The 17999-nt window shown below is 36.7% G+C and overlaps 2 protein-coding genes across 2 annotated transcripts; both read left to right on the top strand.

Annotated features, from left to right (window-relative positions):
• The first annotated feature begins 18 nt into the window (after positions 1-18).
• Positions 19-5934, top strand: LOC140344998 (Na(+)/dicarboxylate cotransporter 3-like). Its single transcript, XM_072432171.1, has 5 exons — positions 19-375; positions 480-592; positions 1285-1446; positions 1844-1981; positions 2559-5934. Exons 1-5 carry the CDS (start codon positions 264-266, stop codon positions 2730-2732), a joined length of 699 nt encoding a protein of 232 aa, XP_072288272.1. The 5' UTR covers positions 19-263; the 3' UTR covers positions 2733-5934.
• Positions 5935-6768: 834 nt separating this feature from the next.
• On the top strand, positions 6769-15796 carry LOC140344997 (Na(+)/dicarboxylate cotransporter 3-like). The gene is made up of 10 exons (XM_072432169.1): positions 6769-7025; positions 7696-7881; positions 8194-8319; positions 8866-8961; positions 9637-9741; positions 10140-10237; positions 10342-10454; positions 11147-11308; positions 11706-11843; positions 12421-15796. The coding sequence occupies exons 1-10, from the start codon at positions 6934-6936 to the stop codon at positions 12592-12594; spliced, it is 1290 nt and encodes a 429-aa protein (XP_072288270.1). The 5' UTR covers positions 6769-6933; the 3' UTR covers positions 12595-15796.
• The last annotated feature ends 2203 nt before the right edge of the window (positions 15797-17999 follow it).

The following is a 17999-nucleotide window of genomic DNA, read 5'->3' as shown; positions in this document are numbered from 1 at the left end:
CTAACAAAATGTGATGTTCAGCTCAGCTGCCACGGCTAAATGATAAAGTCATGGCCCTCCAATGGATTCTCTAATATATTAGCGGTGACACACTTCACACCAGATTATTTCCTAGCTATTGCTAAGTAGGTGTAGATCATTTTCAAGTCTCCAGTGATCGCCGTTTTATCGACAATGACGAGCAATCACAGTGGGATCATTGTTAAGAATGTTAATCTTCTTGGTCTAATGCTCAGTAATACAATAATGTTATTAATGCTCTTATGTTCCTTGGTAGTTTCACCTCTGATGCAGTGACTGGGATTACTATATCCATCATTTTATTCTTCTTCCCCTCTGAGAAACCCTCCCTGACTTGGTGGTTTGATCTGAAAGGTAAGCTATGAATTGATAAGACATTACCAAATCATTTAATTGTAATGTTTCTCCACGGAAAAAAAAAACCTAACTTAGACAAACTGATTGTTTATACCTTTTAGCTCCAAACACAGAGAATAAACCTTTGTTGTCATGGAAGAAAGCACAAGACACAGTTCCATGGAATATTATTTTACTGCTGGGAGGAGGCTTTGCCATGGCCAAGGGGTGCGAGGTGAGTGCCTGCTTGCATTTTCTTCTTTGCTTTTTATTTGAAACACTGTGAGACTAAAATGGAAGGTTAAACTTGCTTATAAAAAGAAACAGAAACACATAGAAAGTGCAGGGAAATGTTGGCTGAAATCTTATTGAGCTTCTAAATTCCTGTTCTACTCTGACAACACAGTGTTGTCTGCTCTGTCTAAATTCAAGAAAATGCTTTCTTAGTAGTTTAAAAGCAGCCAGGTTGACGACCTTATTGCAATGTTTCAGATATGAACCCTCAGGTTTTGGTCCATGCTAGGTGTATAATGAACATATCCAGAGGAGTGCTAAGTAAACCCAATATCTGGATGGACCCTGCCCAGAGTAGATGGTACCCTGATACCAGGGCTCCAGCAGATAGGGAAGGGTTCTATCCAGGGTGGTTGGCACCTGTTCTGCCATTGCATACACCATGTTTTAGCTTGGTCCCTGGCAGGTGGATGAGTATTTTACAACCTAAAAAGGTACTAATCATCTGTTATGTATCAAATATGCTTTCTTTTTTAGCAAAATTAGAGTTGCTACAACGGTGTTCTGTTCTGATAGGGTTTAATCTTGTACTTCCATCCATTGTTTATTCTTCTTGAACGAAATGCTAGTTTGGATTTGAATGGCCCTATAAATGAATATAGGAATAATACCATATATTATAAAACCTTACAGGTGTCTGGTTTATCCACTTGGATCGGGGGTCGCTTGCAGCCGCTAGAGGGTCTCCATCCTGCTGTAGCTGTCCTCCTCATTACTATACTCATCGCCTCCTTTACAGAATTTGCCAGTAACACAGCGACCATTATAGTCTTCCTTCCGGTTTTATCGGAACTGGTGAGTACTCAATGCTCAATGTTGTTTTACTAAATAAGAAGGCAAACATAAAAAAAGCACAAAGGAGTCCCAGAGCATGAAAGAGCAGGCTGTCTTGCTCTAAATCACAAAAAACATGTACATCATATGTACAAAATGTCTATGCAATCCATATAATGATGAGAACTGCATATATTTTAATACTTGAGGGATGATAACTATTAATAAAATAAAATTAGTAAGGCATTGACTACAAGTACTGTACAAAAAACGAACCGGCACACCATCAGAAAGTGCTTGTGTGCATCACTAGCTTATTAAACAAAGAACATTTATTGAGCCATTGGGACCTTTTATATTTTGAATACGCTCCAAACTAAATAGTGACAATTTTTTTTTTTTTTTTTTTACTATTCAGGCCATTCGTCTTAAAGTGAACCCTCTGTACCTAATGATCCCTGGCACTGTTGGCTGCTCCTATGCCTTCATGTTACCGGTGTCCACGCCTCCCAATTCTATAGCATTTTCTACAGGACATTTAATGGTGAAAGACATGGCAAGTATCAGAACATCTGTTTTTCAAACTAAGATTGTGGTCAATTATGTATCCTTCCTTTATGTCAATGTTGTACTTTCTTGATATTTACAGAGCAGTATAAACAGAGCAAATATAAAATACTGTTAACCTTTTCTGAGGCTCAGCTGTATAGGAGAACAGTTTACTGCATGGGTATAAAGAGAGCCTGAATTGCTCTTTAATTATAAGCATTGTGCAGGCCTAGATTCATTTTACATATCTCTGCATTTAAATTTGTTTTTCTTTTATGCAACAAATGAATTTTTTTCGGGAAGGGATAAGATGATGTTGTCTCAAACACCATCTCCCAGCACCCAAGTCTTTAAAGCTAGGTCAGCCTTGTACAGTTATATTTACAAAAGAGTGAAAATTTTCATTTTACGATAAGCCCAGTCCTGAGTGGTTTCTCTAGCTAAACCTTCAGAGTGGGCCTATATTAGGAATGAGTGCACAGGATTTCTTCCAGCACAGATTGGTATCATAGAACTATAAAATCTTTTATAGTATCTATTGACCTCTAACACATGGCATGTCTCATTTTTGCTTTCCTATGCAGGCAAAGACAGGACTTCTGATGAACCTTATGGGCGTTCTGCTCCTTAGCCTGGCTATGAACACCTGGGCATCCAGTATATTCGGGCTCAGCACCTTTCCTGATTGGGTCAACATGCATTCCCACAATGTTACTGCCTTGGTAACCAGCACATACAATATGACCATTGTTGGCTGATTTGACAGCTGTCCATCCAGTATGGTTACACAAACTGACTACTATTATAAAGAAAGACACTAACGTGGCAAAACTACATCCTGCAACCTTAACTGCGGAATGGCTATGCTGTACCTTACTGTGAATTGTCCTGCCCTTACCTTTTAGAAATTTTAATCTTGTTTTTAATTGTTACACAATTGTGTCACTTCAATTCATTCAGAATTGTACTCAAATGTTAGGTAACTTACTCAACGTTGCATATCTGCAGCCTTGTATACCTCAGGTCTTCAAATTTTGCTTTGCGCACATGTTACTGGGTAGCCAGTCTAAATAATGCTGGATATGAATAATGCTGGATATGATAGTCCTTTGAGTCAGCCATTGTGGAGTATTCGTTTAGGACCTTTCCATGGGATGATCATATTTTAGAATTAGAGTGCTGCTAATTTCTTTTTTAATAAGTAAAAAACTACTTTGGACATCCTTTTTCTTTTGCCATTGAATACAGTTAGCATTCTTTATTGCAATTGCAGTTCAGATTGAAATTAGAGACGCAAAGAGACCCCTTTATGTTTTATGTGGTCCAATCGTTGACCATAGAATGAGTATCTATCAGCATTGGAATTACCCTTGTGGGACAGTGCCATACAGCCACAGAGGCCTACTTAATCTACAATTCCAATATGTCATATCAAAATCTATATATGCTATCCAAAGCTCCAATAGATGATTTCTTCCCATATAAGACTGGCATCTTAGATCTGGAATCCATGAACACTGCACAAAGTCCACTAAAGGAACCCTTACTGGTACAAATCTTTTTTAAAAGCATGCACCTCTAGAAACTTCATTCATTCATTATTAAGTGCTGAATTGCTAATATTTGTATTATGTATTATTTGTATTATAATTATCGCTATATGTCTTATAGAGGACTATCAGAATTGGTCATTGTTTGGTCCATTTTAGGCAAAGGCTGGCTGTTCAGTTCCTATATTTTATCACATTCCTGTACATATTTATATTAGATTTGTAAAAAAAAGTAACTTTAAACTGTAAAGAGATGTATTATATTTTTCTGTTTTTGGTTGTTTGTATTATTTTATTGGCATATCAGCATTAGGCCATGTTGGGTTACTAGATCAGTTTCCTGATTTATTGCTGGTTAGGTTCATGTTTCTTGGCTCATGAACGTACTGTATTATATTAACATGGATGTAAACTTGTAAATACTTGTAAATTACTTTAAAATGAAATGACTAGGATTGAAAGTTTGAACCTAAACAATTTTTGCATGGCAATACAAACCCACTTAAATAAATCCGGACCAATGTCCAACCTAATGATGAAACATATTGAGAATTTTACTTTTCCTTAACATTTTAACAAATTCTTAACAAAGTGTTTTCTTTAAAGGGCCCATTCACACCTTTTTATTTTGGAATGCATTAAAGGAAAAGGCATTATGGGTATTTACTGCACTTATTTTTAATGGCACCCCAATGCAATGCAGCTTCAACATACATGAATTGCAGCATATCAGAATGCATGGTAATTCAGTGAAGTGCATTGTTGTACTTTGCATGTTTATTTTTTGAATGTCTTGAATCATTGCTACCTTTAAACAAAGTACAACAACACATGTGCAATTATGTAACCCACCAGGATGCTAGGATCTAAATGGGCCTTTATGGGATAACTTTTTAAAGAGAATAAACTGTAAAGATTTATACAATATTACACAAAAATACAAATAAATACACACACAAAAACCCACTAATATTTCGAAGAAAAGAAAAACTACCCTCAATGCAGCTCCACACACACTATAAAAAAAAGAGATGATTTGTTTTAAAACAAATTTTACCAAAGCAGAGATTTATTTGCCCATTCCTAGTATTTACTATCTATTAGTATTGGTGATTTTGTGTAATTTTACAGGGTTTATGGAAAATGGAACTTTAAATTGTGAGCTCCTCTGGGGCAGGGACATTATAAATGGTACTGTGTACTCTGTAAAGTACTATAATAATATGCAATTGTAATATTATTATTTGTGTGACTTCACATCACCTATCCAATATAAAGCTGCTCTGATAATGTAATTGTAGTGCTGTAATGTTTGAAGACTCCATAAACTGACTGTGTTCAATATAATATAATTCACTGCTGCTATATGGTGTACCAACACTTAGATGTGCCAGTTCTATTCCCTGGTGGAATCAGCTGTATTAAAACACTCCTTTCATGTCTGTCTTTCTTGTCGGATTTTGTTTTTCTGTATCATCAACACAAGCAGTGTAATGTCTCATCTTGCTTTATTTTGCAGCACAGACTTCAGATTTGTAGATTTTGTGTAATTTACAAGATGTTTTGATTTAGTTGCTTCAGTGTGCAGATCTCAGTTTTGTGCTTCTGTAATAAAAATGCCTTTGAATTAAATGAGCACATCTAAAAATAATATGACCCCAATGTTTTTAAATTTTAACTCTGAAAAACAATGTTTGGCCAACTCTAAGCCAAACTGGGAAATTAACCTCCTTTGGTGCAATTTTATATATATATATATATATATATATATATATATATATATATTTCAAATGTAATTTATATGTGTATTTCTTTTCCAAAATTCTGACCATTCAAGACAAATTCAGCACACTGAATGCACCAATAAAAAGTAGCATCTGGAGTACTTATTATCCTCAGTCAGTGAGTACTGCATCAATGGGCCTGATTTAATAAAGCTCTCCAAGGAAGGAGAGGATACATCTTCAGCAGTGAAGCTGGGAGATACAGCAAACCTGGAATGGATTGTTTGCTGGATCACCCAGCTTCACTGCTAAAAGTATATTCTCTCCAGCCTTGGAGAGCTTTAATAAATCAGGCCCAATATGAGAAGTAACATCACAGATTTATTTCAAATCACCAAGGTGCATTTTTTTAAACATTTTCTTCTGTAATTGATATCCAGAGCAAGAAAACTATTTCCACAGAAAACATTTATTTCCAAACTGTTCCTTTGTATTTTACAAATGTATGAAAGCAAAAGAAAGCAACGATGTGTGTATTTATTGTGTTGTAATAATAGAGGGTACTTGGGGGAAATGAATATCGATTATTTTGATGAGTAAAACTTGAAAATAAAGATGACTAATTAGCACAATTGTGTTTCTTTTTCCAACTCATGTTAATAAAGTAACTTCTATTTTTTTACTGAGCACAAGTGTGGTCCTTTAATAGTGTATCATAGTAGTCACTAGATGGGGGAAATGCTCAATTTGCAGTCACTCAGATTCTTTTTTTTTGGGCTAAATTCCAGGTGGATATGAAAACCACCAATTATTCCAGCTCTGTATTTATTAATACAATACTATCTGCAACTAGCACAAGCATCTGAATTTGACTTAATACTGAACTTCAATTCCTTCAATCTTGCACAGTTGTACAAGATCTTTACAGAACCTGTAGAGAATTTGATCTTATAGCACACAGGCAACCTTCTATCCAGGATATATCAAAGGATCAGAACACCAACCAGGCAAGCTATGTACAGAACCAGGCCCTGAGCATTACAAGCGTCAAATTGATAAAGTCCCTCCATATTCCCTGGTGTCATGCAACCCTTTTCTCCTCTGTCTTACTAACCCCTGTCATTCTTAGCCATCATTTCTTGCTGTAGTTCAGTTGCCTAGGTATTAAATCCAGCTGCCAACATATCCAGGCAAGAGACATTTTCATAAGGCAATGATCAATAGCAGTTGGCAATCCTGGCTTCCCTTGCATGTGCTGGGAGTTGTGTTATCCTAACACCACCAATTAAAATTGCTGAAGATGGAGGAAGAAGGAAAAAAAAAGATGGCAGCGCCCTGCGAAGGAATGGGGATAGGCGAGTATTGTGTGCTTAGTTGCGTTTTAAAGTGGAGAAAAGGATAGAAGTTACACGGGCACCTGAGCAAGTTGCTTTTTTTTAAGTTGCTTGTTATCTGCTATTCAGATAACTCTCACTAGGAAAGAAGGAGCACGGACTCGCATAAAGTCACAAACACAGCCGGTGAATCTGTGGACAGGTGAAGGGAGAGTGGTGACCCCATTGCTTTTCTGTTACACCGTCCTTGTTTAATCAGGGACTTTAAAAAGCTGCTTTGGCATTTTGTGTTCTAGACAAATTAACCCTAATTGTTACTTTTTATAACAGTGATATTAAAATGTAGATAATATGAACTCATTATTCTGTCTTTCAGCTGCTATGCAAGAAAACAGATTACATTCTGTGTCAACAGAACTGCAGCTGCTTACTGCCATAGAGGAGTAAGTCTATTGTTTTTTTATTATCAACACATTTAAGATTCACCTCATGTATGGAATTGCAGATACTCCCATATTCCTGTACATGTTTTTAGATTTGTACAACTGAAAAATCTATATATCTCCACATACCCCCATTATAGGCATCACAGGGACAAAAAGTGATCAGGAATCAATGGAGATACAGACAAATAAAAACCTACAGAACTATAAATCCAAAACTAAAAAAAATTAGGCGTAATTTGTTTTTGTAATGCATACAAGTGTCACTAAAGATCTGATTATTAGAAGATTCACAGATATAAAAATAAAAATGCCTGGAAAAAAAAACCTTTTATCCAATCAGAAAACTTTAAATGAACTGAATTCCTTTGCTGTACATATCTGATCGCCAGGATAAATGTTAAACTTTTGAAAAGCTTCAAGTGTGCCTTATGTACAGAGCAGAATCTTTTACTAACAGAGGTGGGGTGCAAAACTTACAAAACAAACTGAGATAGGGCAGTTATCACCCTCCAGTGAGTGTTTATTACAGGGATTGGTTTATGTAATCAATAAGTAAAAAGCTCAGTCTATTGTAGATATCATCTGTACTTGTGTATTAAGGGAGGTAGAGGAAAGTTGAGTACAAAAGTTACTGAACACTTCAGTAGCGTTACACTTTAATTCACAGGAAAGAACTGGCTGAAAAGTTGGAAATATCGTCTGATATGCACAAAGACATGGAGAAAGAACGAGAATACCAGAACAGAGTCTGGAAAGCTTTCCTTATATCTATTCCATATTCTGCCAGTATTGGAGGAACCGCCACTCTAACTGGGACAGCACCTAACCTAATCCTTCTGGGACAACTGAAGAGGTAAATGTTTTGTAGCGACGCCATGAGTCTACCTGGGAATTAAGTAAAAATTTTTATTCATCCCGCAGTTGAGCTGATTGGGCAAATTGGTCTAATAAATCTGGATTTTGCATGTTCCAAATCCAAACACCAATGAAGTAAATGAAGACCCACCCTTTGTGCATTATCTACACTCCAACCATTCTGCATATAGCAGCATATGTGAAAAATGGTGCCCCTATACGTGTGCCTTGCCCTTCATTATATGGTAAACCTTCTTCCCTTCAGTACTGCCTACATACAATATCATCTACTTATTTTATTTCTATGTAGCTTCTTTCCAGGCTGTGATGTGGTAAACTTTGGCTCCTGGTTCGTCTTTGCTTTCCCGCTGATGATCATATTTCTTATTCTTGGTTGGTTATGGATCTCAATCCTACATGGAGCAATCAGCCTCAGGTATGGCACTTACTGGCACATTCAAGTTAAAAGAGTTTGAACTTTATAGTCCAATTCCAGTTGGTTTCTTTTTAACCAATCCTGTTAAAACAAAATGCCATATAGTACTTTCTCCATTGCTACCAAATGTTGTCCAGTGCTGTCCTATTCTAGTGGTATTGTAACCACTTAGTGTAAGACTAGGGTATCAAGGGCCAAAAGAATATATTATGTGGCTAAGGACACTAAATGCTGCTTTCTGCAGCAGTAAGACAATGAATACCAAGCATATAGTTCATGATCAAATTCAGTGCAGATTTTGCAACAATGTTTTATGCATGCTATTTAGTTGTAAAAGTCTCTATTGTGTAGGCATCCAATAGTCCTTAGATTGCTACTGGGTTCCACCATTCTGCTTTTCTGTGTTTTTACTTGCAGTTTTGTATGATTCTGACAGACAGGGTCTCCTTATGTTAAAAGTTATTTTGAAAAATATATTGTTTGCAAATTCATCACTAAATTTAATTAATCATATTCACGCAATGACTTTATACATTGGTATATCAGTTGCAGGAGAAAAAAGAAATCGGATATTCGAGTAGATGCAGAGGCAAAAGCCAAAGAAGTGATAAAAGAGGATTATAGAAAGCTGGGCCCTACAATGTAAGTAAATTAATATTTCTCACATCTGAGTCGTTGTTATTGCTCTCCAGTGGTCAGTCGTTATACTGGCACATAGAATGCCTAGCTGGGTTGGATAGTTATTGTTGATAGTTATTAATAAAAAGATAATCTTCAGTGCCACAGGTCCCAGGTATTTTCAGAACACAATACCACTGCATGGCAAGCAATAAAGAATAATTGTTGCTTTGCATGGGAACTGCCTTTTACAATCACATGTTCAGGTCAGAGATTAAAAAAAATAGAAAATATGGATTCTAGCTTCCCTGTAGATGGATGGCTACTATGGAAAGATTAAAAACTTGGTGCAATAAATAAAAATAAATCGTGCTTGGTCTATGCAGTGCCATGTAACAAGAGACTGCAGCCCTCCTAGAAACAGTGTGAAAGGTTTGAAGAATATAGTGGATTATGTAATGGATCTGGTTTTTGGATAACATTACTCCTTTGGATATTATAAGTAACCTGTAGGGCTCAATTTAATTTTGCCCTTTGTCCCAGTTGCATGTCAGGACTGCAGCATCAAAGAGACAGTGTCAAGTCCTCTGTGTGTGCAATGATGGCCCCCATCTGGTTAATGAATACTTCATGTCCTGGCAGGTTGTGCAGGAACATTAGAAATGTCTCATCCAGGTCTCATTGTGATTGTCTCTTTAGTTTTGCAGAGAAAGCCGTCTTCTTCTTCTTTTGCCTTTTTGCCATTCTGCTGTTCACCAGAGACCCCAAGTTCATTCCTGGTTGGGCATCAGCATTCACCCCAGGGTAAGACATTTCTACATTCTTCCCCTAGGAATCACTCACTGATCTTTGTGCTAAGCTTAATGGGATGACTCACACTTTGAAGTTGAGGTTTTTTTCTGGGGATTCCATTGGTGAGCCATCCCTAACAAAATGTGATGTTCAGCTCAGCTGCCACGGCTAAATGATAAAGTCATGGCCCTCCAATGGATTCTCTAATATATTAGCGGTGACACACTTCACACCAGATTATTTCCTAGCTATTGCTAAGTAGGTGTAGATCATTTTCAAGTCTCCAGTGATCGCCGTTTTATCGACAATGCCGAGCAATCACAGTGGGATCATTGTTAAGAATGTTAATCTTCTTGGTCTAATGCTCAGTAATACAATAATGTTATTAATGCTCTTATGTTCCTTGGTAGTTTCACCTCTGATGCAGTGACTGGGATTACTATATCCATCATTTTATTCTTCTTCCCCTCTGAGAAACCCTCCCTGACTTGGTGGTTTGATCTGAAAGGTAAGCTATGAATTGATAAGACATTACCAAATCATTTAATTGTAATGTTTCTCCACGGAAAAAAAAAACCTAACTTAGACAAACTGATTGTTTATACCTTTTAGCTCCAAACACAGAGAATAAACCTTTGTTGTCATGGAAGAAAGCACAAGACACAGTTCCATGGAATATTATTTTACTGCTGGGAGGAGGCTTTGCCATGGCCAAGGGGTGCGAGGTGAGTGCCTGCTTGCATTTTCTTCTTTGCTTTTTATTTGAAACACTGTGAGACTAAAATGGAAGGTTAAACTTGCTTATAAAAAGAAACAGAAACACATAGAAAGTGCAGGGAAATGTTGGCTGAAATCCTATTGAGCTTCTAAATTCCTGTTCTACTCTGACAACACAGTGTTGTCTGCTCTGTCTAAATTCAAGAAAATGCTTTCTTAGTAGTTTAAAAGCAGCCAGGTTGACGACCTTATTGCAATGTTTCAGATATGAACCCTCAGGTTTTGGTCCATGCTAGGTGTATAATGAACATATCCAGAGGAGTGCTAAGTAAACCCAATATCTGGATGGACCCTGCCCAGAGTAGATGGTACCCTGATACCAGGGCTCCAGCAGATAGGGAAGGGTTCTATCCAGGGTGGTTGGCACCTGTTCTGCCATTGCATACACCATGTTTTAGCTTGGTCCCTGGCAGGTGGATGAGTATTTTACAACCTAAAAAGGTACTAATCATCTGTTATGTATCAAATATGCTTTCTTTTTTAGCAAAATTAGAGTTGCTACAACGGTGTTCTGTTCTGATAGGGTTTAATCTTGTACTTCCATCCATTGTTTATTCTTCTTGAACGAAATGCTAGTTTGGATTTGAATGGCCCTATAAATGAATATAGGAATAATACCATATATTATAAAACCTTACAGGTGTCTGGTTTATCCACTTGGATCGGGGGTCGCTTGCAGCCGCTAGAGGGTCTCCATCCTGCTGTAGCTGTCCTCCTCATTACTATACTCATCGCCTCCTTTACAGAATTTGCCAGTAACACAGCGACCATTATAGTCTTCCTTCCGGTTTTATCGGAACTGGTGAGTACTCAATGCTCAATGTTGTTTTACTAAATAAGAAGGCAAACATAAAAAAAGCACAAAGGAGTCCCAGAGCATGAAAGAGCAGGCTGTCTTGCTCTAAATCACAAAAAACATGTACATCATATGTACAAAATGTCTATGCAATCCATATAATGATGAGAACTGCATATATTTTAATACTTGAGGGATGATAACTATTAATAAAATAAAATTAGTAAGGCATTGACTACAAGTACTGTACAAAAAACGAACCGGCACACCATCAGAAAGTGCTTGTGTGCATCACTAGCTTATTAAACAAAGAACATTTATTGAGCCATTGGGACCTTTTATATTTTGAATACGCTCCAAACTAAATAGTGACAATTTTTTTTTTTTTTTTTTTACTATTCAGGCCATTCGTCTTAAAGTGAACCCTCTGTACCTAATGATCCCTGGCACTGTTGGCTGCTCCTATGCCTTCATGTTACCGGTGTCCACGCCTCCCAATTCTATAGCATTTTCTACAGGACATTTAATGGTGAAAGACATGGCAAGTATCAGAACATCTGTTTTTCAAACTAAGATTGTGGTCAATTATGTATCCTTCCTTTATGTCAATGTTGTACTTTCTTGATATTTACAGAGCAGTATAAACAGAGCAAATATAAAATACTGTTAACCTTTTCTGAGGCTCAGCTGTATAGGAGAACAGTTTACTGCATGGGTATAAAGAGAGCCTGAATTGCTCTTTAATTATAAGCATTGTGCAGGCCTAGATTCATTTTACATATCTCTGCATTTAAATTTGTTTTTCTTTTATGCAACAAATGAATTTTTTTCGGGAAGGGATAAGATGATGTTGTCTCAAACACCATCTCCCAGCACCCAAGTCTTTAAAGCTAGGTCAGCCTTGTACAGTTATATTTACAAAAGAGTGAAAATTTTCATTTTACGATAAGCCCAGTCCTGAGTGGTTTCTCTAGCTAAACCTTCAGAGTGGGCCTATATTAGGAATGAGTGCACAGGATTTCTTCCAGCACAGATTGGTATCATAGAACTATAAAATCTTTTATAGTATCTATTGACCTCTAACACATGGCATGTCTCATTTTTGCTTTCCTATGCAGGCAAAGACAGGACTTCTGATGAACCTTATGGGCGTTCTGCTCCTTAGCCTGGCTATGAACACCTGGGCATCCAGTATATTCGGGCTCAGCACCTTTCCTGATTGGGTCAACATGCATTCCCACAATGTTACTGCCTTGGTAACCAGCACATACAATATGACCATTGTTGGCTGATTTGACAGCTGTCCATCCAGTATGGTTACACAAACTGACTACTATTATAAAGAAAGACACTAACGTGGCAAAACTACATCCTGCAACCTTAACTGCGGAATGGCTATGCTGTACCTTACTGTGAATTGTCCTGCCCTTACCTTTTAGAAATTTTAATCTTGTTTTTAATTGTTACACAATTGTGTCACTTCAATTCATTCAGAATTGTACTCAAATGTTAGGTAACTTACTCAACGTTGCATATCTGCAGCCTTGTATACCTCAGGTCTTCAAATTTTGCTTTGCGCACATGTTACTGGGTAGCCAGTCTAAATAATGCTGGATATGAATAATGCTGGATATGATAGTCCTTTGAGTCAGCCATTGTGGAGTATTCGTTTAGGACCTTTCCATGGGATGATCATATTTTAGAATTAGAGTGCTGCTAATTTCTTTTTTAATAAGTAAAAAACTACTTTGGACATCCTTTTTCTTTTGCCATTGAATACAGTTAGCATTCTTTATTGCAATTGCAGTTCAGATTGAAATTAGAGACGCAAAGAGACCCCTTTATGTTTTATGTGGTCCAATCGTTGACCATAGAATGAGTATCTATCAGCATTGGAATTACCCTTGTGGGACAGTGCCATACAGCCACAGAGGCCTACTTAATCTACAATTCCAATATGTCATATCAAAATCTATATATGCTATCCAAAGCTCCAATAGATGATTTCTTCCCATATAAGACTGGCATCTTAGATCTGGAATCCATGAACACTGCACAAAGTCCACTAAAGGAACCCTTACTGGTACAAATCTTTTTTAAAAGCATGCACCTCTAGAAACTTCATTCATTCATTATTAAGTGCTGAATTGCTAATATTTGTATTATGTATTATTTGTATTATAATTATCGCTATATGTCTTATAGAGGACTATCAGAATTGGTCATTGTTTGGTCCATTTTAGGCAAAGGCTGGCTGTTCAGTTCCTATATTTTATCACATTCCTGTACATATTTATATTAGATTTGTAAAAAAAAGTAACTTTAAACTGTAAAGAGATGTATTATATTTTTCTGTTTTTGGTTGTTTGTATTATTTTATTGGCATATCAGCATTAGGCCATGTTGGGTTACTAGATCAGTTTCCTGATTTATTGCTGGTTAGGTTCATGTTTCTTGGCTCATGAACGTACTGTATTATATTAACATGGATGTAAACTTGTAAATACTTGTAAATTACTTTAAAATGAAATGACTAGGATTGAAAGTTTGAACCTAAACAATTTTTGCATGGCAATACAAACCCACTTAAATAAATCCGGACCAATGTCCAACCTAATGATGAAACATATTGAGAATTTTACTTTTCCTTAACATTTTAACAAATTCTTAACAAAGTGTTTTCTTTAAAGGGCCCATTCACACCTTTTTATTTTGGAATGCATTAAAGGAAAAGGCATTATGGGTATTTACTGCACTTATTTTTAATGGCACCCCAATGCAATGCAGCTTCAACATACATGAATTGCAGCATATCAGAATGCATGGTAATTCAGTGAAGTGCATTGTTGTACTTTGCATGTTTATTTTTTGAATGTCTTGAATCATTGCTACCTTTAAACAAAGTACAACAACACATGTGCAATTATGTAACCCACCAGGATGCTAGGATCTAAATGGGCCTTTATGGGATAACTTTTTAAAGAGAATAAACTGTAAAGATTTATACAATATTACACAAAAATACAAATAAATACACACACAAAAACCCACTAATATTTCGAAGAAAAGAAAAACTACCCTCAATGCAGCTCCACACACACTATAAAAAAAAGAGATGATTTGTTTTAAAACAAATTTTACCAAAGCAGAGATTTATTTGCCCATTCCTAGTATTTACTATCTATTAGTATTGGTGATTTTGTGTAATTTTACAGGGTTTATGGAAAATGGAACTTTAAATTGTGAGCTCCTCTGGGGCAGGGACATTATAAATGGTACTGTGTACTCTGTAAAGTACTATAATAATATGCAATTGTAATATTATTATTTGTGTGACTTCACATCACCTATCCAATATAAAGCTGCTCTGATAATGTAATTGTAGTGCTGTAATGTTTGAAGACTCCATAAACTGACTGTGTTCAATATAATATAATTCACTGCTGCTATATGGTGTACCAACACTTAGATGTGTCAGTTCTATTCCCTGGTGGAATCAGCTGTATTAAAACACTCCTTTCATGTCTGTCTTTCTTGTCGGATTTTGTTTTTCTGTATCATCAACACAAGCAGTGTAATGTCTCATCTTGCTTTATTTTGCAGCACAGACTTCAGATTTGTAGATTTTGTGTAATTTACAAGATGTTTTGATTTAGTTGCTTCAGTGTGCAGATCTCAGTTTTGTGCTTCTGTAATAAAAATGCCTTTGAATTAAATGAGCACATCTAAAAATAATATGACCCCAATGTTTTTAAATTTTAACTCTGAAAAACAATGTTTGGCCAACTCTAAGCCAAACTGGGAAATTAACCTCCTTTGGTGCAATTTTATATATATATATATATATATATATATATATATATATATATTTCAAATGTAATTTATATGTGTATTTCTTTTCCAAAATTCTGACCATTCAAGACAAATTCAGCACACTGAATGCACCAATAAAAAGTAGCATCTGGAGTACTTATTATCCTCAGTCAGTGAGTACTGCATCAATGGGCCTGATTTAATAAAGCTCTCCAAGGAAGGAGAGGATACATCTTCAGCAGTGAAGCTGGGAGATACAGCAAACCTGGAATGGATTGTTTGCTGGATCACCCAGCTTCACTGCTAAAAGTATATTCTCTCCAGCCTTGGAGAGCTTTAATAAATCAAGCCCAATATGAGAAGTAACATCACAGATTTATTTCAAATCACCAAGGTGCATTTTTTTAAACATTTTCTTCTGTAATTGATATCCAGAGCAAGAAAACTATTTCCACAGAAAACATTTATTTCCAAACTGTTCCTTTGTATTTTACAAATGTATGAAAGCAAAAGAAAGCAACGATGTGTGTATTTATTGTGTTGTAATAATAGAGGGTACTTGGGGGAAATGAATATCGATTATTTTGATGAGTAAAACTTGAAAATAAAGATGACTAATTAGCACAATTGTGTTTCTTTTTCCAACTCATGTTAATAAAGTAACTTCTATTTTTTTACTGAGCACAAGTGTGGTCCTTTAATAGTGTATCATAGTAGTCACTAGATGGGGGAAATGCTCAATTTGCAGTCACTCAGATTCTTTTTTTTTGGGCTAAATTCCAGGTGGATATGAAAACCACCAATTATTCCAGCTCTGTATTTATTAATACAATACTATCTGCAACTAGCACAAGCATCTGAATTTGGCTTAATACTGAACTTCAATTCCTTCAATCTTGCACAGTTGTAGAAGATCTTTACAGAACCTGTAGAGAATTTGATCTTATAGCACACAGGCAACCTTCTATCCAGGATATATCAAAGGATCAGAACACCAACCAGGCAAGCTATGTACAGAACCAGGCCCTGAGCATTACAAGCGTCAAATTGATAAAGTCCCTCCATATTCCCTGGTGTCATGCAACCCTTTTCTCCTCTGTCTTACTAACCCCTGTCATTCTTAGCCATCATTTCTTGCTGTAGTTCAGTTGCCTAGGTATTAAATCCAGCTGCCAACATATCCAGTCAAGAGACATTTTCATAAGGCAATGATCAATAGCAGTTGGCCATCCTGGCTTGCCTTGCATGTGCTGGGAGTTGTGTTATCCTAACACCACCAATTAAAATTGCTGAAGATGGAGGAAGAAGGAAAAAAAAAGATGGCAGCGCCCTGCGAAGGAATGGGGATAGGCGAGTATTGTGTGCTTAGTTGCGTTTTAAAGTGGGACTTAATGGTGCAAAAAAAACCTGCAGAACCTTCATTACAGAAGGAACAGGACAGGACGTCCCTTCTGCAATAACACAAAAATACCTTGTCTATCTGCATATTTTTTATTTACACTCATCTGTCCTCACTCCACTGCAAGCGCTGCCATGTTTATTTGATACTTCTCTGGGTGTCAAATCTTTATCCATGCTGATTGGCTAGGTTGGGATCACACAACTCCAACACCTGTATGTGGGAGTTCATTCAGCCCCTGCAGCCCTGGGAGATGTTGGCATATACTCAGCAGTGTAACTTTAAACAAAGACTGTCAATCTGCAGGTCAATATGTTTTATAGCAGAAGGAACATCACCTGTTCCTACTGCAATAAAAATCCTGCCTGCTTGCAAGTTTTCACTGTGGATCTATAGTTACATTTTAATACATACTGGCATAAACAGAATTCTGTGAATCATACTGTGGAACAAACCAAGATAAATACTTTTCAATAGAGAAAAAAAATGACTGTTTGAAATACATGCTAATGATGTATATGATATAAAAATCCACTAGATGGCAGCAGCGCTCCAATATAGCCACAGCAGGCACAAGCAATAGAAATTGTATTATTCTTATTCCCTTGCTGTTTGGTTTTAGTGTCTCAGGTTGAAACATTTGCTTGTGTAACATATAACTGGTCAGAGGTTATATCTGTAAACTTGCTGGATTTGTCAGGAAACAAAAAGATCAGATGTAGGACTTAAACACAAGCTCTAGGGCCAGGTTATTTGCCAAGATATTTTGTATTGCGGCTGGAGATTTGTGCAAACACAGCACTGTATGCCAAACAAATAAGAAGTTCATAGTGAAGTTTGGATGTAGATTGTTCATAATATGAAAATATAGTCACAAATACCCCTTTGGTAAAATCATTGAATTTGTCCTATAATTGTCATTCCAAAAAGAATAGTTGTAATCCATAGTGGGTGATAAAAATCAACATGGACATCATTGAGTCCCTGAGCTGTATACATATTCTGGGTCAGGGATTAAGAAAGTATTAAATGCAGAAGAGCAGAACACCAACCAGGTGAAATGGATTTTATAGAACCAGACCAGCAATGGCAGCTTCCTTCATCTCTTAAGCCTAGCTTTTAGGATTTTATCCATAGTCCCTCCATAAGGAGAAGCTATATTTTGATCAAAAGTTGAGTGATCAAAAAGTTTTCCTGTTCCTCAAACTGATCCCTCTTTTTCCTTACATTATAAGGCAGCCTATACATGTCCAGTTTTCGCTGCTGGATCCATCAGGACAGATCCATGAATGATGTCAGACGACCGCTGTACACGTCAGATCCTCGCCCAAGATGTACTTGACCGTTCATATCGGGCGAGAATAATCTTACGTGTGTACATAGCCAAAGCCAAGATACACTCACCTAAGTGCCCAGGTCACTTGTCAGTGCCATTTCTGGTTGTAGTGGACTGCTGATACAAAGATGCTGATGAATGGATGCCAA

This window comes from Pyxicephalus adspersus, unplaced genomic scaffold (assembly GCF_032062135.1).
Source record: "Pyxicephalus adspersus unplaced genomic scaffold, UCB_Pads_2.0 Sca303, whole genome shotgun sequence".
NCBI classification, from domain to species: domain Eukaryota; kingdom Metazoa; phylum Chordata; class Amphibia; order Anura; family Pyxicephalidae; genus Pyxicephalus; species Pyxicephalus adspersus.
The sequence above is the reverse complement of the archived record's forward strand: the minus strand, read 5'-3'. Positions and strand labels throughout refer to the sequence as shown.